The sequence below is a fragment of the Cynocephalus volans genome, chromosome 9, assembly GCF_027409185.1.
Source record: "Cynocephalus volans isolate mCynVol1 chromosome 9, mCynVol1.pri, whole genome shotgun sequence".
Classification (NCBI taxonomy): Eukaryota; Metazoa; Chordata; class Mammalia; order Dermoptera; family Cynocephalidae; genus Cynocephalus; species Cynocephalus volans.
In genome coordinates, this window is record NC_084468.1 from 68,537,502 (window position 1) to 68,560,770 (window position 23,269).

Here is a 23,269-nt window from a genome sequence, read left to right on the forward strand (position 1 = left end):
ATCAAGTAGATTCTACTCAATATATAAAGCGTTATGCACACTTACTTACAGTTACCCAAAATAAAACAAAAGGGTTATTCTAATTTTAAAGAACGCATATGGGTTTTAATAGCCTTCGTACCATTGCAAACATTTTGAAGAACATTTCATTGTCTTCCATCTTACAACCTCTTGTCTACGAGAAGTTGTTTTCTTGTTTTGATTTGTTTTTGTAACGAGTTGATCTGAAAACATATCACATAAGAATCCCTAAAACTGACAGCCCTAAAAAGTGATTCCCAATCCTGGGGAATATCAGAACCACTCAGGGAACATATTAGTTTCTTATGGCTACTGTAACAAATTATCACAAATGTAGTGGATTAAAACAACAGAAATTTATTTTCCTACAGTTCTGGAGGTCAGGAGTCTGAACTGAGTTTTACAGGTTAAAAATTCAGGTGTTGGCAGAGCTGGTTCCTTCTGCAGGTTCCAGGAGTGAATCTGTTCCTTGCCTCTTCCAGCCTTTGGTGGCTGCCAGCATTCCTTGGCTTACAGCTGCATCACTCTGATATCTGCCTTCAAGGTCACACTGTCTTCTCCCCTTCTGTAGTTTAATCTTCCTCTGTCTCCTTCTTATAAGACTTGTGATTGCATTTAGGGCCCACTTAGATCATTCTGGATAATCTCCCCATCTCAAGATCCTTAATTTAGTCACATCTACAAAGTCCGTTTTGCCACATCAGGTAACATTCACAGGTTCCAGGGATTAAGACCTAGACATCTTTAGGAACCTTTATTCAGTTTACCACAGGGGGCTTTTCCAAACTGCACTGACCTCTAGAGATATCTCACTCTGCCCACCCCTTCCTCTCAGGAAGTATCACCACTACTGAAAACCTGGCAGCCACTGCTCTGAGAGCCTTCCCATTATTTAAGGAGGGGGCGGGGAGGGGGGGTACGGGGGGGGAAACCTAAGAATCACTGTCTAAAATATAAGTAACATTGTCATCACTGAGTGGTTAGATTAAATCTCTGAAATTTTAATCTCTGAGCAATGAGTGATTCAATCATCTCATAAAATACATCTCGATATTTCATATTTTAATAATTTCATAAAATATGAAATGATTGAATTGAGGCCTCTGTTCAGGGCTTTTTCCCAGGATCTCTGTCATGATAAGAGCTCCTGAGCATAAAATCCCCACAGGAGTAGACAGCTGACACAATCTAAATGTGCCTGAGAACAGATATCTTAAGCTTTGTAGTCGTGTTTCAGTTGAAAGATTGGATTTAAATATTTGCAGCTAGTCCTTAAAACACATTGAAACAAAAAGAAATTTGTACAACACCAAGCTGAAATAAATACACTTCACTTTCCATTACAAATTTATATTACTGATACTGATAGACAAAGTCTATCACAAATTTATCCCTAATAATCTAATACTGCTAAGAATTATTTAACTGGCTAAAGAATTGCACAGATAGATTGTCTGAAAGGAAAAAAATAAAATAAATACCCTGCAGTTGTACTATAACACTTTCTGAAATAATCACGATCCTTTTTCACAAGGTTATGGTCTCTCTTGCCTCTTCTTTACACATCACCTCATTTTTCTCTAGCCCACTTAGCTTCCAGCTTAAGACTCCAACTATCTATACTTTGTTAGAAATACTTCGCTCCAGCCATATCTAAGGTGCACTATCTGTTACTGGCTTTCCATTTTAATGGTGATGGAACTCTGTTGCATATAGTCTTAATGAACTCTCACTGGGTAAGCTTCTTTCAGGTAATTATACTGATCAGATCTCTCCAGTGGCTTCTCCTCATCCCTGGGATGAGTTCAGACTTCCTACAAGATACAGGAGGCCCTCTGTAATGGGGTTCTTGAAGAAACCCAAAAGATCTTTCACCACTCCCTTCCCTGGCACTCTAGGTCTTAGCCTAGCACATCCACCCAGAGTATGCCAGAATAAACCATAATTCCACACACTCTTTATCTAAAATGTCCCTCATCAACTGTCAACATCTTATTCATCATTAAAACTCAGTTTGGGGGCCAGCCCCGTGGCTCACTTGGGAGAGTGCAGCGCTGATAGCACCGAGGCTGCGGGTTAGGATCCGATATAGGGATGGCCGGTGCACTCACTGGCTGAGCGCCGTGCGGGCAACACCAAGCCAAGGGTTGTTATCCCCTTACTGGTCAAAAAGAAAAACTCAGTTTGGGGCCATCAGCTCAGTCCGATTTTTCTGAAGCACTCCTTTTAGTCTCTGGCAAATCCTTCCTCTTTTATGTTCCTACTGTTCTTCACACATGTCGGGCCACTCGTGAACTTCCATTTACACTTATTTGCCAACATTTCTGTGTTTCCATGTTAAAATGTGCATTTCCATACCATATCATAGGCATTTTTTTTTTTTTTTTTTGTCTTTTTTGCGACCGGCACTCAGCCAGTGAGTGCACCAGCCATTACCTATATAGGATCCGAACCCGCGGCGGGAGCGTCGCCGCGCTCCCAGCGCCGCACTCTCCCGAGTGCGCCACGGGCTTGGCCTCATAGGCATTTTTTTTATCCCCAGTTCCTAGCACAGTGTGGGAACTTTCTAGGTGATCAATAAATATTTGCCAAGGGCTGAATGCAGAATTTTTCCTCCACCCTCTTCCTGCTTTGAACCTGTTTTAGAAAACATTTGGTATGATTCGTTTACACCTAGGTATAAATACACTGTGTAAGTTTATACTCAGGGCTAGCTGCTTTTTAACGTATATTTCTAAATGCAAAATAAAGGCAATTCTCTATTACATGCGTCAAAAATTAATAAGAATTCACGATGTTTTTAGGGATAGATAGCCTTCCTGACATCTGACATTACACCATTAAAGGGCCCCTCTATGCCTTTCATAAAGATAACAATGATTCACAATCTGCAGAGTCACAGGATTGGAATGGATCTAGTCTCATCACCTGATAACTGGGTCCCTTTTGTAATGTTGAAAATGATGGTCAAAACCTGTATTTGAGCACATCTAGTAACCTCCCAAAGAAACCCATTTCAGTTTTGCATGTGTCTTTAAAAAAAAAAATCATACTTTGACACTTTTGAGCCCTATGGACATTACTAAAGGAAATTACAAAGTAATGAAGGAAGGAAATCCACAATTGAAATGTTTAAATTAAAAAGCCAAGGAGCACAATCATATTAGGGCACCTTTTGCTTTTTAATTCAAGATTCAAGAATGCTAGCCACCCTAAAATAGCCATATATCTAGATTAATCAAGATTACAACAGGAGGGCCGAGCCCGTGGCGCACTTGGTAGAGTACTGCGCTGGCAGCGCGGCAACGCTCCTGCCGCGGGTTCGGATCCTATATAGGACTGACCGGTGCACTCACTGGCTGAGTGCCGCTCACGAAAAAACGACAAAAAAAAAAAAAAAAAAAAAAAGATTACAACAGGAAACTGTTTGAGCATAAATTGCTATGGCAGGAAACTGATTAGTTCAGCAAAAAGACAGGATGCTTCTTGTCTCTGCTGTTGTAGGAGTTAATTCTATGCCTCCTCCATGGGCCAACTGCTCTGAGATAAAAGATTGTAAAGTTGCCTCATGAAAGCAGACTGAGGTACAATGAATGATAAATGCAGAGCTAATACAAAGCACTGCCTGAAATTGCAAGGAAGCTGAAATCAGTCAGCAAAGGTGGGGCAGTGGGGGGAGGCAGTCTTGTAATATGTAAAACACTACTGTAATCTACAGGATTTAAAGATGTATATAATGTGTTTATAGTAACAGGAATACTCTCAAAATAAGTAGTAGGCATGCTTTGAAAGAGGGTTGCTTCATATTTTCTATGAACCCTGAACACTCTAAATTGGATTGCTTGAAATATTACTCAACATTTCACCCTGTAGTGAGCAGAATAATGCCCCCACAAAGAGAGACATAACTTAATTCCTTGGTACTGTGAATATGTTACTTTACATGGCAAAAGGGACTTTGCAGATATGATTAAAGTTAAGGACCTTGAGATGGGAGATTATCCTGGATTACCCAGGTAGGTCCCACTTAATCATATGCTTCCTTAAAATGGAAGGATCCTTCCAAGCTGGGTTCAGAGTGAAAGGGAGGTGTTACTAGAGAAGAACAATCAGAGAGATGTAACACTACTGACTTTGAAGACGAGGAAGGGGGCCATTAGGCAAAGAATGTGGCTGCCTCTTGAAGCTGGAAAAGGCAAAGGATGGATTCTCCTCTAGAGCCTCCAGAAAGGAATGCAGCGCTGCTGACACCACCTTTTAGCCCAGGTAAACCTAGTGAGATCCATGTTGGAGCTGTGATTACACAACTGTTAGATGATAGATTTGTGTTGCTTTAAGCCACAAAGTGTGTGGAAATTTGTTACAGCAGCAATAGAGAACATACACACACATATTTTTTCACAGGCTTTACACAAACATGAAATCTGACACAAAATGAAACCACCTGTCCTTACTCCAAAAGAGGCTAACAGAATCCTAACAATTGCACATGACTTATTCCTAAAATGTTTTTCAGAGGCAAACACAGAAAATCCTGAGATAATAGATCCTTCAAAGAGGAAATAAAAGATTCAATAAGCACTTAAAAATAAAAAGCCTTGACAGATTATCAACTTCTCTCAATGAATCCAACAGAAAATATCATTCAATTGATTTGAATTCCCCTTGCGGTTGAGTTGAAACACCCTTTATTTTAACTACTTCCCGTACTTTTTTCTCCCCTTCTTTCCACAAACCTGATTTTGAAGTGTTGTTTAGATGAAGTATAATAAACATTTATTGACATGCATGTTTTCTAGAGTTCATTGTAATGGTAAAAAAGATTAAAATTCAAATTGCTCATTGAATCTTTGCTATTGTTGAACAACATAGCATTCATTCATATTTCAGGCTTTAACATCTTACTGATTTTTTAAAAAAGGAGTAGAGTTGCAAATTTTCTTACTCACCACTTTGCAGCAAAGAGGCCAAAACCACCACATCAAACCGATGCCCAAGAGGAGCAGTAACACCAAAATAACAATGATGGCTGCAATCCCATTAGACTAAAGCAGGCAAAACACAAAAAGTAAAGCAGTCAGCAAAACTTAAGGTCAAACCCCAAATGCATATATTTTTTAAGAAAATACCACAAAATAACACAGAAAGCATAATAACATCAAACCAGATTTCTGCTATATTCCTTTAAATTCTTTAAATTCTATAAATTCATAAATATTTTATTTAATATGTGGTGTTAAGACAGGCAATAATAAATACAAAATCTTTCAAAGTGCTGAAGATTGTTTTCAATGTCTTGAAAGAAGGTAGAATAAAATCACTATTTGGGGTTAGACAAATAGTCCCTATCTTTTGTGTCTGGGTAAGGATTGTTTTGGTTCCAAGCGTGATTACCTCCAGGCAAAATTTAGGCAGAATCCTCCCAGTCTTTTTGATGATGAAACACTATTTACTTTATATATTTAAATGATAATACAAGATGAATATAACAAATCACCAAGTGGATGACAAACCAACAAAAAACAGTCTGGTTGACAAATGGTATACACACATCAATGCAAGAATGCAGTCTCATGCATTCATATATCAGACGATCTCTCATCAGCTCAAGTACAACCCCCACAAGAACCAACTGCTGTTCTTTCACTTCCTAACTGCTGAACTCCTCCAGCATTAATGCACCTGCTTTGGATTCTGCCTTTAACCCCCTTCATCTAACAACAACCTATTCATTTTCTAGGGCTCAGATCAAGTCACTTCCTTGGACCCTTTGGCTAGAAAATTCCTCTCCTGACTCTACAACTCATAGTTCATTATGAGTTTACAACTATACTTTAATCTTTAGCACTGATCACAATACAGTTAGTTAATCATGAGTTTTGTGATTATTTTTTAGTATCTCTTTTCTGCCATGATTCATTATGAGCTCTAGGAAGTCAGGGGCTATATCCAACCTACTAGCCACTGCATACTCCCAAGCATGGCATTTAAAAACTATTTACTGAGAATATGAACTCCAAAAAAATAGTACTGCAAAAGACACAGATGCAAAGATACTCTGAACTTTTAATGTAGAGATAGTTTTCAAGGGGACAAGACGTCTCTCCCAAACCCCCACTCTCTGGGATCCCCAGTAATAATGTTTTGTTTTGTGTTTTTGTTTTGTTTCTGAAAGGGAGAAAATTCAGGGAAGAAAAATAAGGAGAAGGTGAGAGAGAGAGAAATAGAAAATTCCAGGCAAATGTCTAAGTGCTCTGTTCTTAAAGCCAAAGACAACAATTTAGAGCATACATCAGTCTACTTAGGAAAACACCCAAAGTGCATCTTTTTACACAGAATTCTAAGTATTCATGAACAAATCATGTTACTTTCCACATGCTTATTTACATTCAGCTCTAAAATCTAGGCAAATAGGAACATAACAGGAAAAGAATGTCATAGAAATACACGGAAAACTGTGTCTCCTGTGGGAGAAATGTTGAAAAATGTACACATTCTTGATCTGACCTTCTGATACAAGGTCTTAGATAGATACCCCTAGTCTGTGACTATCCATGTACAGAATTAATACAGCATCCCCACCAGCCTTTCCCACATGAGACCTAGCCACAGCTCTCCCTGGGATGGCTGACTATTGAGTTGTGCTATACAACTTTCAAAGGGTGCTATGAATGTATGGTTCCCCTTTTCTTAGAATTCATACCCTTTGTTCAGAAATAAGGAATTGGCTAAAAATTTAGTGGTTAGTTTGTTCCTCCTACACATGTGTCATGAACAGGAAATTGAGAAAATCATGCTGACAGAATATAAAGTAGATGGGCTGGCCCTGATAGGTACTCAGAATTCTTCATTTCCCCACAAAAAAAAAATGCATCTATTAGTAGCATTGATAAAACACTATGCACCTCCAGATGCAAATACACATTTATTATGACAATATCATTCATTACCTCAACTGATTCTAAAGATTTGTCACAAAAAAATTAAAACTAAAATATGTACTTCTTAAAGACCTATAGACCTGACCTTTATCATATTTAAGCAAAACATGATGGAGAAAAAGGTAAGAGGAAGCAAAGATTTAATGCAACCCAACCTTTTCATGTATGTATGAGACATAGCTTCTGGATGCACCAATCCCAGACATTAGCTCAGTTAACTGGTTACAAATTCAGGCTTTCCCACTTCTTTTATTTTGATTGCCCAAGCCATTATCAGAGCATGGAAGACATCAGTGATGAAAGGGAAATCATTTTATTGTTCACATAACTTTATAAACAAATTAAGGAAAGGTCAAACACACAGACTTCAGTCCTGTGATCAGATACCATGCTGCAAGTTGCAGACTAAGAGTCAGGAGAGTATGAAACTAGATATGATTACACATCGATTTTTGTTATGGTCAGAAGCTAGAAGCTTCTCACTTTTACTTAGGCATGCCTCTCTTTAAAAAGACCTCAGGTTCATAAAGCCCTCAAGACAAGCCTTGAATAATTATAAGTGTGAGGAGTGTGGAAGAAGAGTACAACAGAAACATGCAAAAGTGGGAAATAAACTAATCTGGGGTTCTTAGAGTACCTCCCTGAGGAAGTATAAAAAGGCTGGGGGGTGGCAGAATTACTGGCTTCTTGCAAGAGTAAGAGAAAGACCACTGTGGCTGGAGCATAGAGTTTGAGGGGACTGAGTGACACCTGAAGAGGCTGAAGAAAAGAAATCAAACACAAATTTCTGAAAAACTGTAATTATTATAGAGAGAATTGGCTATTTGTTAGATTAATGGCCATTTGGTAGATGACCTTTCAATTGACCGTTTGTTGTATCCATTCTTCCAAATGATAGTTCTGAACAAGAAGCATTTTAAGATGTCTACAAAGACTTGGGTGTGAGTTAACCGAGGAGTCCGGTCTGAGTCTCAACACCCAGATGGCAGTCAAGGCTATGAAGTCAAAATTCTTTTAAGGGTTAACTGGGGACCTACCAGAACCTCGAACTTGATGTTAGGGTAGAAGGAACATATTGTCTAATCATCCTAGATACATTAACTTTTTAAACTTTATCTGTACCAAATTTCATTTTCTTCACAAAAAACAACCAAAAACTTTGCCAAGTATGGCTGAAATTCTAGCTAAGAAAACTATAGAAGGATAAAATCAGGGTCACTACTATACTTACAAAGTAACTATTAGAAAGAGGAATCACTCAAAAGTTTCAAAGCTGCCTGAGTAGCATGTTGTAATCTATCTAGAAAATAATTAATCATGGCAACCACATTAGAATAAAACAGGCACAGAAAAGAAAGGGGAAATGGGTTTCCATGATTTTGTTTCCATGAATTTATTGTTAGGGGAAGAAAAGGTAGTCATGGAATATGTGATGATCTCATTTACAGGATTCTTTTGGAATACTCTGTATCAGGAATAAATAAACTATGGCCCAAGGACCAAATCCAGCCCATCTATTTTGTAAGACCCCCATGAGCTAAGAATTTTTTGTTTACATAATTACATAGCTGAAAAGAAAAAATCAAAAGAATATGTTACATGAAATTCAAATTTCAGTGTATACAGTTTTATTGAACACAGCCACATTTGTTTACATAGTGTCTAAAGCTTCTTTTGCACTATGATGGTGGGGTTGAGTGGTACTGACAAAGCCTTTAAGTGTTTACTATCTGGCCTTTTACAGAAAAAATTTGCCAACCTCTATTCTATATAAGTCAATTTAGGATCTGGTTAAAAATGGAAGACTGTACAAGTGATCAGTCTGGAGGGAAGACAAGTGGGATCTATTCTCAGATCTAGCATTTACTAGATTGTGAAACTGAAGCCTCCAAGCTCCAAGTAACCCCTTCACAAGGAACAATGTGGACTGAAGTCAGCCATTGTTCTGCTCATCAAGCCATGCAGTCCTTTAAAGGCTGTGTTCCCCTAGTAGAAGCACCTTCTAATGTTTGCAAAAATGAGCACTGAAAATTGGAGGCGGCTCTCTGTTCCTCAGTTTTCTCATCTGTGAAATGAACATAATAGTAACACCTCATCTTAGGTTGTGAGTGTTAAATGAATTCATAAAGTGCTTAGCACATGTATAATAGTGCTAAGCACAGTGTCTGGTACTTAACACATGCTCAGAAAACAGGTTCTTGGTATTATTATTCCAAAAGGGTTAGAAGAAGAGCAGTGATTTCATTTCACTATATTTAAGTGGAGATACATTTAAGAGATCTTCTGAGAAGAGATGAGGAGAAACAGCTGCCTAAATACAAACCCTCCTCAGACTCTAATCTTAAATCTCTTAAATCTAAACCTTAGTTTCCCCACTTTTAAACTATATACACAACTACTTTCATTTATTCATTTAGCAAATAACTCTGGAGCAGCTGCCCTGTGTAAGGAGCAGCCGTGGGAGGGGAGCAAGACATAGGCCCAGCCTATAGTGTCTCCAGGCTGGTGAGAAATGCCCAGAAGAAAATAGGAAATTGCAGATCAGTGCCCTAAGTGCCTTACCAGAACTGGGCCATGGATGCTCTTGGAGCACACAGAGGGACTTTGCCTTTCACCTAATCACCATATCTGAACATGCCTGAATGGCTGAATAGCACTTAAGTCCTGGACCCAGGTATTTATCATAATATCTCTTCTCTTTTGAGTAGAGATTTAATGTACAAATCTCTCCTCTGCTCAGGTATCACATTTTATATCTATAAAATGGAAATATTACTACCACGTGTCAGAGACATTTGAAATTATATACAAAAAAATTAAATCTAATGAGAAAAAATAATCTTCCTATGATTATTATCAATATAATAAAGTGAATTACAGTACATTTTAACCTGTAATAATTAATGGAATAATAAGGGTCACACAGAAGAGAAGGTTTCAAATCATCAACCTGAGCTAAGGACAGGTAGGTCACTGGTGACCGCTCAGATCTCCTCTCAGCCCTCATTGTCCTTGACCTCTCCCAGGCTACCACTGCCTTCTCTTCACATTGGACCTCTATCTTCTCTTGTCTTCCTTATTTGGTAAATCCTGGGTATTCCATGTCTTGAGCTGTGCCTTCTCTTACTCACTTTTTCACTTAGCCTATTACCTTTCTCCTCAGCTTGATTAAACATTAAACTTTAATCAAATCAGGTTTAAAGTGACTTTAAACTTATCAAATCAAAGGAGATCTGTGGGTCTCAGATCTCCCTTGTTTTGAAGAATCTACTTTAGAAAACTTGTAATTGCAAAATCTTTCTCTGCCCTTTGAAAGATATAGACATCTTTATAAAAGCATCTTGCCAATTTTACAGACCCTGGAGGAATGTCTTTCTCAAGGACCTCAGAGCCATCCTTTGAAATGTAATCATCAAAAAAGACAGTACCCTTATCTCACAGTCTCTGTAGAATGGTAGAAGTCTAACTTCAGTGGGCACCCTGCTCCAAGTTTGAGAATCACCTCCTGTCAGGAAGGTGGAAGAAAGTTTACTTTTCCTTTAGGTAATGCCAGTTAGCAGATACAGATGGCCTCCAATTCCCCCCACCACAAGTCTTAATTCTCCAGCCCTTTGTTCCAGAAGAGATGAATTCAATCTCTCTCCCCTCTTGCAATAGTCTTGTCTTCCTTGCCTGCTTAATTTTATCCAATGCAATTGTTCTTTGACCCTATGTATTCCTCCCACTTCAAAATGCCATTAACCCTCAATTCTCCAATCTTCTTTACCTTTCCTACGATTTCAACAGAAGTGAAACTTTAAATTTTTCTCTCCAGCCCTCATCTCTCTTTGAGACCTGAAGCTATATCTACAATTACCCATCTGACATTGCCAACCTCACTCACTCAGCACATCTATGTTGGGATCCGGAAAATGATACCCCAAAGCAAAGGCCTCAGAAGTAGCCACAAAAGCAATGTTTTCTCTGTCCTTCTCCTTCCCTCCTGTCTCATTCTCATTTTCCCCTGAGACAAGCCACAGAAACTTGGAATCTCTCTTCCCCAAGGCAGGACGTAGATATACTCTATCTAATCTTTCCCCCTGCCTCTGTGTCATGGAGGTGGCCATAAAGGAATTCTCTGACCTACTTTGTCTGACTATAGGTCATAAGACGCCCATTCCAGAAAGGGTCCTGCCCCATACCCTGGAGGAATGAATGCTGCACAGAGAAGCCAAGAAGAATCTGGACAAGCCTTGCTGGGTTTCCCCACTCAGTCTGTTAGCATTAGACATGCTTTTCTTGTCCAACCACATTTCTATGTAGCTATGCCTGCTTCACAGAACCTAAGCATATATGTGAACAGTTTTCTCTATAACTTTGGGTCTTCATTCTGATGGCTCCTGTGTCATGTCCAACTGTGATACAATAAAATTTGCTATGCCTTTTTTTCATATTAATCTGTGTTTTTTAAGTGATTTTTCAGAGAACCTTCAGGAGGTTGAAGGGATGTCTTCTCTTAGGCCCTACATCAACAATGAAAATTCATTTCCTCTCTAGATTCAGCTCTATCTTTAGATGTTTCCAATGGTAGCATCATTCTTTCAGACTGTGAGATTCAATTTTTGGAATCAATCATGCCCTCCAAAACCAGTAAGTCACTTTATAATATATATTTCATCATTAATACAATTTCTACCATTTCTAGTACTGATTCTACCACCATCAGTCAATTCAGAACCTAAAGTTTTATGCCTAAATTCTAGAATTTGTCTCTTAATATCCTGAAAGCTTCTTCTGTGCCTTGTTTTTCTTTCCTTGTACTAATTCTCATACATGGCACCACTAATTTAATCTTCCCCAAACACTATCCTGCACCATCACATTCATACCCAAAGCCCTTTAAAAAGGAAGGAAGGGAAGGAGAAATGTTGGTCCTGATAAATTACTACAGTGATGTTTCCCCAAAGTTTATTTTAAAATTAAAATGGGAGGAGAACAATTTCAAATAAAAAATTTCTTTAAAGTTGAATAAATCTAACATCATGAAAAAATGAACCCATTTTCTTTCCTTTTTTTCTTTTCAACACTGACAACTCTGTGTAGCAGAGTTTGGGAACCACAGGCCTGTAGGGTGAACTCTAAACTTGATCTGTTTTTTTGGATTACTGATAATCTGGTCTAAATATTCTATTTGAAGATGAACTTCCACTTTTATTTTCACTCCAACCAAATATATCCACTCTCAATTTGAAGAATCCCCCCTCTGCTCTTTCTCTGTAATATGCTTTTCCCTCCTCTCTCTCTGTGTAAGTCCTGCTCTCCCTTCAAGGCCCATTGGTCTTGGTTCCTCCATAAACATAAATCCTTTCTCTGGTACTCCTTTCCTTCTTGCTCTAACCTTCTGAAAGCCACTTTTCTTCCAGTTAATACTACGTGGGATTTTGTAGCCTATTTCATTTCATCCATTCCTCAACAACTCCCAGGTTTGTACCTCCAATCCAGACCTCTCTCTAGAACTCCAGACTTGTGTATTCAGGGGCCTCTCTGACATTTCCACTGAGATGTTTAATAGACATCTCTCACTCAACATTATCAAAACGGAGCTCCTCATCTTCTTCCAGAAACTGCTCTACCTCATGACAATTCATTCTTCTAATTGCTCAGGTGAAAAAGCTTGAAACTATTCTTAATTTTCTTTATTTCTCTCATACCCCAAATCTAATCCGTATAGTCATCTCATGGGCTCAACCTTTAAAACATATCACAATTCAACCACTTCTCACCATCTGCACTGCTATCACCCCGGTGAGGCCACCGTTCCCTTCTCCTGGATTACAGAAATAGCCACAAAATTGGTCTCAGTGTTTCCACTTTTGCCCCCACCCACAAAGTCTATTTTCACACAGCAGCCAAAATGATTGTTTTAAAACATTATGTCAAAACATGTCACTTTCTGGGTCCTCTGCATTTCACTCAAAAGAAAAGCTAAAGTCCTTACAATGCCTTACACAGCTCTACACGATCTGCCTAACTCCTGCCACTCTCTCCTCTCATCTTGAGACTCCTACTCTCCCCTGACTACCTTCACTCAAGCACACTGGCTGCCTTGCTTTTTGTTCAACTTGCCAGATACAGTCCCACCTCAGGTTTTGTTATAGCTTATCTGTGTGGAACACTGTTCCCTCCAATGGTCTTCCAGGCTCACTCCCTCACCTTACTCAAGTCTTTGCTCTTCACTCATCTTCTCAATGAGAATTGCCTTGACCCCTTATTTAAGTATTACAACTTGCCCCATCACTCTCTCCCCATCTCTGACACAGCCAATGTTCCTTTTTCTGAAACCACCTTACTCTTAAATCACCTCGAGTCACATTACCCTCTCCTGAGAACTAGGAAGACCTAGGAAGATTACCTAAAAGCACACACCCATAGATTCAAGATGAGCCATTTAACCTCAGCATCGCTGTATATGTAAATGGTGCACAGTTATAGGATAGGAACAAAGACCTGTATCCTAGGAGGAAAAAGACAGCTGGAGGTGCAGAATAGGAAGAAAAATGGAGCAAGAATGCTATTTTAGTGAGCCGAACACTGAAAAACTACATACCACAAATATTTGTAATCTCAACCACATCCTGAGAGTCCAGAAAACCTACAAGTTGCAACATTTACAAAACCTGCAAATTGCCACATGCATTAGAGATTAAAAAAAAAAAAAAATTAGCTATTCTCAAAATAGAAGCAGGTATGAGGGGTCTTTGAAAAATTCATAGAAAGATTCATACTATCTTTTAATTTCATTTCTCCATGAACTTTCTGAAGTACCCTCCTTTGATAGAGATCAGTTATCCAGGTTGTTCAAAAGTGACCCATTGTTCCATATGTATGTTCCTTTTCCCTGCAACACTGTCTCACAGTGAGAAACACAACTACCTCTATATAGATAACATTTAATTGTTTTGTTTTGTTTTTGAGGAAAGATGTCACCTGAATTAACAGATCAAAATATTAAACCATGAAACAGAAGATGTGAGAAATATTTAGGTTTGGGATTCTGGTTCTTTTGGAAGGCAGAAAAATTTCCTTTTTCTTTTATTTATACATTTTTTTACAAGGGGTCTTCCAAAAGTAAATGGAAAGATTCATATTATCATTTAATTCTATTTTTCCATGAACTCTTTGAAGTACCCTTAAAAATAACAGCCATGTGGTCAGTTCCTCTTAGCACTTCATGTTTTCATGTTCAACAATCTAATATTAAAGCTTCTATAAATCTACAAAATTGACTATAAGAAAAACTATCTCATAAATGGAGTTTACATTTAGAAATATTGAATTTTAGGCAATGCAAGTCAATAATCCCAACTGAAATACAGTTTCAATGTAGTTTCAAACTGAGATATTATCAAGCTATCAAAATCAATTTTTTTTTTTTTTTTTTTTTTTTTTTTTTTGTGGGGCTGGCTGGTACAGAGATTGGACCCTAGACCTTGGTATTATCAGCACCATGCTTAACCAACTGAACTAACCGGCCATCAGTAAAATCAAACTTCTTATTCATAGTAGAAAGCACCAACATTTACGATGGGCAAAATTAACGTGCACTAATGATTTCAAAACATGATGAATGTCTTAGATACTAAAATCTACACTTCATAACAGAAAAACATCATTTTCATATTTAATGTTTTAAGAAAAAAATGCTTCATTTGGACATTATTTTCTCACCTTACTTTGATTTTAAATATGACTTTTGAATTTTATAAATATCAAAATCAAGTGTACACTCTCTTAAAATTCATTTAAAAGGAGGCTAAACAAGAAAAAGTAAAATAAATTCTATATAAATTTGTCCTTGTAATGACCTTCAGTGTTATTGTCTCTATCTTCTGAGACTCCATAGTTTCTGGATAAGGTTATTTTTAAAAGGTAACTTTACATAAACATTTTACTTACACATTCTGTGGCAGTGACTATTATTGAGCTTGAGATGACAGATTTTCCTTCATTCAAGCTCACTGAAACATCAAGAGTTCTGAAAGAAAATGAAGAAACGGCAATTAAAAAATTAAAAACTAGAAAATTGTAGGAGATTTTTATTTCCTTATATAATTCAAAACCGACCAGAGAATATATTGAAAGATTAAGAGTCACAGCTTTTGATCAGTTATTTCAGCTTCTTTCTTCTTTAATTCTAGTCCTTACTCATTAGCCAGAGGCAAACTCCTTAAGTGATCAAATAGTTCCTTTAAAAAATGTTAACATAAATTGGGATATTAAGAAATTTCTTGAAAGATGCTGAGAGTGTTTCAGTTTCACCAAAACCTACAACGGGGGGAAATCCTTATATCCCATTAGCTTATTTTCCCCGTCTCTAAATATTATCATCATGATTATTGTTTTTAAGAATATAAAATTAGAAGTAATAAACCCTTCAAGGATGAAATATAGGGAAAGTGAAATTGAAAGAGAAAGACAGAAAGTAAAGGAAAAAGGGAGAAAAAAAATTTATTTATAGGCATCTGTTGTAGATGGTCCCAGGATACTAAAATATCCTGACAAAGGAAGAAAAAAGAGAGGATAATGCTAAGAAATATCATCATTAAAACATAGCTCTCATTTTGAAAATATGATTTCAGATTATAAAATAAATAATAATAAAATTTCATTAACTCAGATTCTACTAATTTATTATTTGGGATCAGTTAGCCAGGAGTTGATAACTTTTTTTTTTTTAAATAGCTATAAGAAGGTATCAAGGGAGAGAAATAACAAGGAAGTTTTAAAGTATGTAAGGAAACAGCTCTTTTCCAAATAGTTTACAAAGTATATTATCATATACTGTAGCAATTGGCATGCCAACAAATCAAAGTTATCCATTCATTAAAGCAGAGATTAGGAGGTGACATTTTGTTAATATGGTTTCTATACAGTACTCTGCTTTTTAAAGCATCACACTTCAGTTTTCATAAAATATCCTAAATTCCAAAAAATAATAGCCAGAAACTTTGCCTTAACTGCTCTTAATTCGTAGAATTTTATTATATATAGAAGATTTCTTCTTTATGTCTTTAACTGAGTGCCAAACACTACTAGTTACGGACATGATAAAACAGAAGCAGTCTTAAGCCACTGGCAGAGTTGACAAGAATGACGCCAGAGAGGAATGATGACAAATACTATCTAGTCTTGCTATGTGCCAGATGCTATCCTAGACTAGGCGTTTATGGGCATTATCTCATTTAATCCTCGTGATAGCTCTTGAAGTAAGTAGTAGTTTTACAGTTTTATAAATGGGGTACAGGAGGCCCAGGAGTGCTAATTACTTTGTCCACAGTAGTAAAGGTAGGATTCTAACTAATTTTGAACTCTTTCCATCATATCGCAAAGGCTTGATGAAATGAAACTCTATAATGTGCTTCTTTTCTCAGTGTGATGTTTAGTTTGAATTCATACAGGGATAGAGCCACCAGAAAAGGTGGTTAGAAAAGCAAAGTTCAAGCTAAACTCCTATTCAAAATTCAGAAATACATTAAAAATATTTCTGCTAAAATATCCACTTCAAAACATGTTGTTTTTTAAAAAAGCTTAGCTCAATCAAGAAAAAAATGAGAATTCTGAGTATTTACATGAAATTAACTGAACTTCTGAACTATTCCAACACAGAATAACAAGTGGCCTATTTAAGAAAAAAACTTAAACCTAATTGCTCATTCTGCAGAACAGAGTGCCTTGTTTTGTTTTGATTTTTTAATGATTAAGCATAATTGAATCAAAAAAATACTCTTTCCTAGTTCCTTCAAGTAGTTCCTACTTGAAGGCATGTAACAGGAGTCATAAGACATGGTAGGCATGGTTTTAATTTGGGGGAAGATTATTTTGATTCATAATAATATATAATTCTTGCAAGTGATCTTACTGACTCAACTTTTAGTCAGTAGATACTGACTGAAGTTGTTTATCGTCTAACACTTAGAATTCACCAGAAATGAACCAGTTTTCTAATTAATAGAGGAAACATTCAAAACTTTTAATGCTTACCAAAATGGAATAAGAACAGAGGATATAATGTTAAAACAAAGTTCTTAGAGTAGAAATGCATGCTGATGAGATCTTGTAGCCAAAAAAAAATAACTGTGTTATCCCCAAATCTCGGTCTAGAATAATGTGGCTGGTGTCAAATAAAACTGAGTTAAGTCTCCAAAGATATGAAAATCCACTTGATGACTCCTTTGATATATGGACTTTATAGAAACAATATAATATTCACCTTTCTGAGAGTAGTAGTAGCATGATCAAAACATCACCATTAATAACAGTACTAATAATTACAGACGTTTATTGATTTCTTACTATGAGCGAGACACATTAATTCATCTTCTCACTTAATTCTCACGGCAGTACTCTCAGGTTTCTCCAAATTTTTTCCAAATGAGAAAACTGAAGTTTAAAAAGATAACTTGCACAAATATTGGAACTTTCTGACTCTGTAGTCAAAATGCTTTCACTTTTATCCCATACTACCTTAATCCTTCACATGTTTTTGGAGTTTATATTTAAATTTCTTTCATTGGCATGAGCTTGGTATCAATCTTCCAGTTTTAAACTATATTCATGTTTCTCATGGTTAAATAGAATAGCACTTACTATATGCTAAAACAAGATATTTACTTGTAAATATATATATATATATATATATATATATACATATATTTATGTATGTATATGTATGTTTTCAGGGAAAATTTGGGAGGGGAAATTTTCTGGGAAAATTTTTCAGAAGTATTGCAAACATGTAAAACACAATTACTTCTGCTTTCAAATTTTGTTTTTTCTTTAGAAAAACATTTTTTGAAATTATTGGTAAAATATTGGCACAATCATGAAGCTGGTGACTTTGCCTGAAGCTATGCTGCTCCCTTGCTGGCACACAGATTGATAAAGCCACCTCTCTGCCAAACCAAAGCCCAATACCTTAACCTTTCTTTGCCCTGAGACTCCTCTGATACACACGCTTAATGTTTTGTCATATTTTATGTTATTGCTGCTAATGGATTGTTCATTCTTATTCCTGCATAGGTTCTACTTCTGGTTAGTATACTTCTGACGGTGGAACTCATACTCTCAGTTACAGATAATTTATTATAGCAAAAATGTGTTAAAGCAATGTTGTATTTACTTAATTCCAGACATAAATGGTAGGTGAGGGGGAAGTTCATCTTTATTTGACCCAAGGATCAAATAAGATTGAAAAAGGATATAGATTCAGCCCATATGTTGGGGAACCTGGAGTCCTGAGTCTGAACCCTCATCACTCTCTCTTAATCTTGCATTCTTCAATCTGTAACATGAGTGAGAATTGCACCTATTTCAGAGTTGTTTTAGGGAGGAGAGCTTGATAAAATAATATACAAAAAACATGTATAGTGCCTGGAACACAGTAGGTACTCCATAAAGTACTTGACTATTTGTCTAATGGATTATTCAGAATATCAGGGTACTTTTGTATAAATCTTTTAGATCCAAGCTAAAAAAACAACATAGATAATACAGAATATATAAAAGCAATGAAATAATCATATAATATTTTTCTGTTTAATTTAAAGAATTTCTATTCTGCTTACTGTCATATAAAAATATAGGGAGATAAATTGTTTTAAAAATGCCTTCTATATAACATCATGCAGAACATTATAAGGAATGTGTAAAGAAATTTTTCAATGCTATTTCTTCCCTGTTATAAAACATTATCTTCATTAAACCCAACATTATAGCTATGTTGAGCTTTGTGCTTAAACCTCAAGCCTAAAACCATACTCCAAATTGGTTTATAAATGTTTGCCAATAAATTCATGCAATCACTCACTCATACTATTACTAGTTAATTAAACAAATATTTATTAATTGCCTACAATAGCAACAATAACTATTGTAAAAATAGCACAGCCAAACTGGTTGTGCTTGGTAATAGGGCTACAATAACAAATAAAACAAATTACAATGTAACTGAAAGGAAGCCACATGAATAATAATAGAGTGTGATATTAAGTAAAACAGGTATAAGCACAGGGATACTAGAGGATCATGTGGGAGACACACCAACTCAGTGTTGGCATGGAGGCATCAACAAAGGTTTCCTACAGGAAGTCCCCCATAAGATGAATCCTAAGAATGATCAGGAGTTAGGGAAAGAGATTAAAAAGAATCCAAGAAGATGGAGCACTCTGACAGGCTGAAAAGCAATAGAGGCATGGACAGTGAGGGAACTAAAAGCCATTCAGCATTCCAGCAACACAGAGCATGAGAGTAAGAAAAAATGGCGTTAGGCTGAAAAAGGGAAGTAGGGGAAAGATCATGAAGTACCCAGGATGGCATCTTTAGACATTTGGAGTTAGTCTTAAGAGCTTTTAAGCTTGGTAGAAATATGGTCAGAATTGTGTTTTACAAATATCACTCTTGATGCAGTATAATGCATGGGACTGAAGAATAAATATCTATAGTAGAAAGACCAGTTAGGAATCAAAGTAGAACTGAACTAAAATAGTGGCAATGAGCTTAGTGTAAAAATGAAAACTTAGAGACATTAGGAGTTAGAATAGAAAGGACATGGATATTTGTTGGATGTAGGAAAAGAAAAAGGAATAAAGATGATTTAAACATCTCTGTCTTCCACAAGTAGTTGGGTATTCATGCATAGGAAACATAGGAGCAGGAGCAAGTCTAAACAGAGGAACATAAGTTTAAATGGGGACCTCCAAGTTTAAAGTGCCTATAGGAAATCCAAGTGACTCAGTAGACACTGGATAGCGGACATTTGGATAGTGGATTTAGAGCTAAGGAAAGGATCTTGCCTGGAGATTTGGAGCTCATCAGCAAGAAAAGGAAGCATTAGAGGAGATGGGTCTACAGGTCAGGAATCCAGCCATGATGAAAACTGACAGTTAAGAGAATGCAAGAAGAAGAGCCTGAAGTGACATCTAAGAAGAAACAGGCAGGGTGAGAATATGAAGCCATGAAAGACAAGGGAGACCTTTTCCTGAGACAGAAGGAGTGAACCATAGTGCAGATAATGCAGGGAGGTAAAAGAAGATAAGGCTGAGAAATATCAACTCCTTTTCTATAACTCCAACTTCCTTTTTTACAACTGGTTCTACATTGTTTAATATTTCTACAAATATCTTAATCCACTCTTTGCTCCAACCTTAGAGTATTTTTTTCACAGTAGAGGATAGAAAAAACTTCAACAACTTAACAAAAGGATTGTTTGAAGTGTATTTTCATGTCAAGTGGTACTCAGTACTGGTAAAACTAAATTCAAGTGTCCTAAATTAATTCCACACAAGAAACTATGAAATAGTGTTGTGATATATAATTAAGTAAATAAAATTCAGTTAAGTCCTAATAGTCATAATACTTTCATTTAACGTCTAAAGATGAATGCCTGTTCCAAAATAGGAGAATGGCTCCATGCCATATGTTAGAGCTACTCTGACCTGAGAAATTTCATACTCCATGAAATATGGTTGACATTTCAATCCACAGTAACCTACTTGCAAATATTCATTTGCTTCTGATTTTATGCATATCCAATAAAAGATTGCCACTTTATGATCCATTAAAAAGGATGAAAAAATTAAATAAAATTGTAAAAGATATTTGCTGGAAGTAATAAATAATTTACCTCCAATTTGCACATACTGAAAATTAAACTGGAAACTGCTCAAAAAGTTACTAAAATTATTGTGACTTAAGATATTTTGAAATCAAGTGCTACTACTTAATACTCTGCACAGATTTTTTAAAGTTAGCTTTATGCATAATAGAGATTTTAAGTTGAAAAATAAGATTTTATATTTGTGAATAGTTTATAAGATTCCTCTTCTAGTTATGAGTATATATGGAAATTAATGTCTTGTCTGAGAATATTTTCTTCAAAGTAGTTAAAGGATTCTGGAATTAGATAATTTCTTTTTAGGATATAGCAATATGTGTATATAACTAAAACAAAAATTGCAGTCAGAAAGATTGCTAGACTCAGGAGAAAAAAAAAAGCTATATTCAGAGACGTACTGAACTTCACACCTAAAGTTGTATTATAAATGATTTTAGTATTACATGAAAAATAATCCCTTTTTAATTGCTTTGTGCATTTAAATAAAATACTAAAAAGACATTTGCCAATAATTATCCAATTTTTAGTGCCTTTCATCCAAAAATGTCCAATGTCTTAGTAATAATTAAAACTTTGATAATATAAAATTTAGAAAGAGATATATGAGGATTTTAGTACACATTTAAAAAATACCCTCTACATCATTATATTGCTGTCCCTCTTTAAATGCTTTACTTACCAAAACACTCACTAAACAATTCTAATTTTTAGAATTAAAAATTAAACTCTTCCTAATATTGAGCTGAAATGTGCTCCCCTTTACCTGCTACTCTCTTTCTCCTTTCTTTGGAGCAATAAAACAATAAGTCAAATCTCTCTTTCACATGACAGATCTTCCAATGTTTGAAGAGAGCTACTGTGTCACACTTAAATCATAATTTTCTTCAGTATTTTAAATTGTATTCCTATTTAGCATTTCCATACTTGGCAGCATCTCGTTGGTCACCCTTACATGTGCTCGAATTAATTATTGTTCCTCTTAAAAGACATTGTTCAGCATTTTATATAATACTTAGGATGGAGATGCAATACAGATTAGATGAATTTATCACATTGACAGATTTAATCAGAAAACAATACACGTCAAGGAAAAGATCAGTGTTCCACCATTTTGGGGGCTGGGGTAGAGAGACAGAGAAGCAGAGAGGGTCCTCAGTCTTAACCCATCTCACCAAGATTCTAATAAACATAAAACTAATGTCCATAATTTTAAAAAAAATTAGGTCTCATTCCTCACAAGAAACAGAAGGAAAAATAAAGTTGTAGTTGTATCACCTGCTACTAACTTACAGGAATTAGGAATTGCATAGATATACATATATATAACATATATACGTATGTTTTTGTAAAAAAAAAAAAAAAAAAGAAAAAGAAAGAAGCCGTGGTAAAGGCAGAATTTACCCAACCAAAAAAGAGAAATGGGATTAATCAATTTTATTTCAGGCAAAGTATATTAGGCTTAACATTTAAAAAATAACAATGTTGAGGAAAATAAAAAGCTTCTATTACCAAATCATGCTCAAACTCCAAGTCAGCCATGCTGTACATCTCAGTGATCCTTCGGTATCAGATGCCTGACATTTTCCACGTACACTAATATCCCACCACTTCTTACTCAAAACACTGTCAAGTGTCTTCCCACATTGCCTTTTAAGAGAACTAATACTATCAGTTTCATCTGATTTAGATATTTATTTTATATTTGCCAGAAGATTCTGTCCAATGTTTTTGAAAGCACATTTAACTATACCATATGCCTTCTTAAATCATCTCTATCAAACAAGCTGTAGAATAAGAATCTGGTTCATTCTGTTCTGTTTTTCTTTCTTCACAATGTGTTTATGTATATTTACCCAATTTGTTCTGTTCTTCATGCCAAATTACAGGTTTGAGATCTCAACTATTGCAGAGCAGCTGTGCTATTGTTGATGTCTCACAAAACAAGGGTCAGAGAATAAGCCCATATTGTAAGTATTTGTGATACCTGCCCATTAAACTCTGAGGGTATTGCCCTGGAATTGGGAGGAATCAAAGAACTTTGGAGAACTATTCAAACTTTAAGAAGATATTTTGGTACAAATTAAGCACCGTTAGAAATAAACTCCCAAATAATCTACAGATTTTTCTTGGTAAGACAATTTGTTTAATCATATGGTATTTTAAAAGTAAATTATGTCCAGTTAAAGAAATAGAAAAGAACCACCTCACTACTCAACACTTACTTTTCTGTTTAAATGCTAAGAATTTGTTGGCCTTAGCCTAAAAATCTATATCAAATAAATAAATTAATAAACATAGTTCTCTCTCAAAGAAAGTTCTTCAAAGATCCATTCCAACAACACTCAACAATGATATACTTCGATAGAATTTACCCAAATACCTTTAACTATTGTTTACTCCCTAACATCAATTTCCAAATGCAGATCTATGTATGTCCTAGCAACTTTGCTACATTCCTAGTCTTCATCTCCAAGTACACATATTCATGTTAACCTTCTTTTAAAACAAAATCCGCAAGCCCTAAATTTTTAATAGAATAATCTTCAGACAAAATGCAATTCAGGAAGTAACATAAAGATGAGAAAGGCACTGATAGAGCAGGCTAATGAGATGAGGCACATGTCCATGGATCTAGCTTTGAGACTCTGCATCTGGC

General features: G+C 35.9%; 1 protein-coding gene across 2 annotated transcripts in view; it reads right to left on the reverse strand.

The window, feature by feature from the left end:
• Window positions 1-23,269, reverse strand: part of ANTXR2 (ANTXR cell adhesion molecule 2) — a 152,844-nt gene that overhangs the window by 85,706 nt on the left and 43,869 nt on the right. For both annotated transcript variants that reach the window (XM_063108222.1, XM_063108223.1), the window contains exons 11-12: window positions 14,898-14,976; window positions 4,971-5,066 (exon numbers count right to left, since the gene is read on the reverse strand). In XM_063108222.1, coding sequence (XP_062964292.1) covers window positions 4,971-5,066; window positions 14,898-14,976 — 175 coding nt within the window. The remainder of the gene's footprint in view (window positions 1-4,970; window positions 5,067-14,897; window positions 14,977-23,269) is intronic.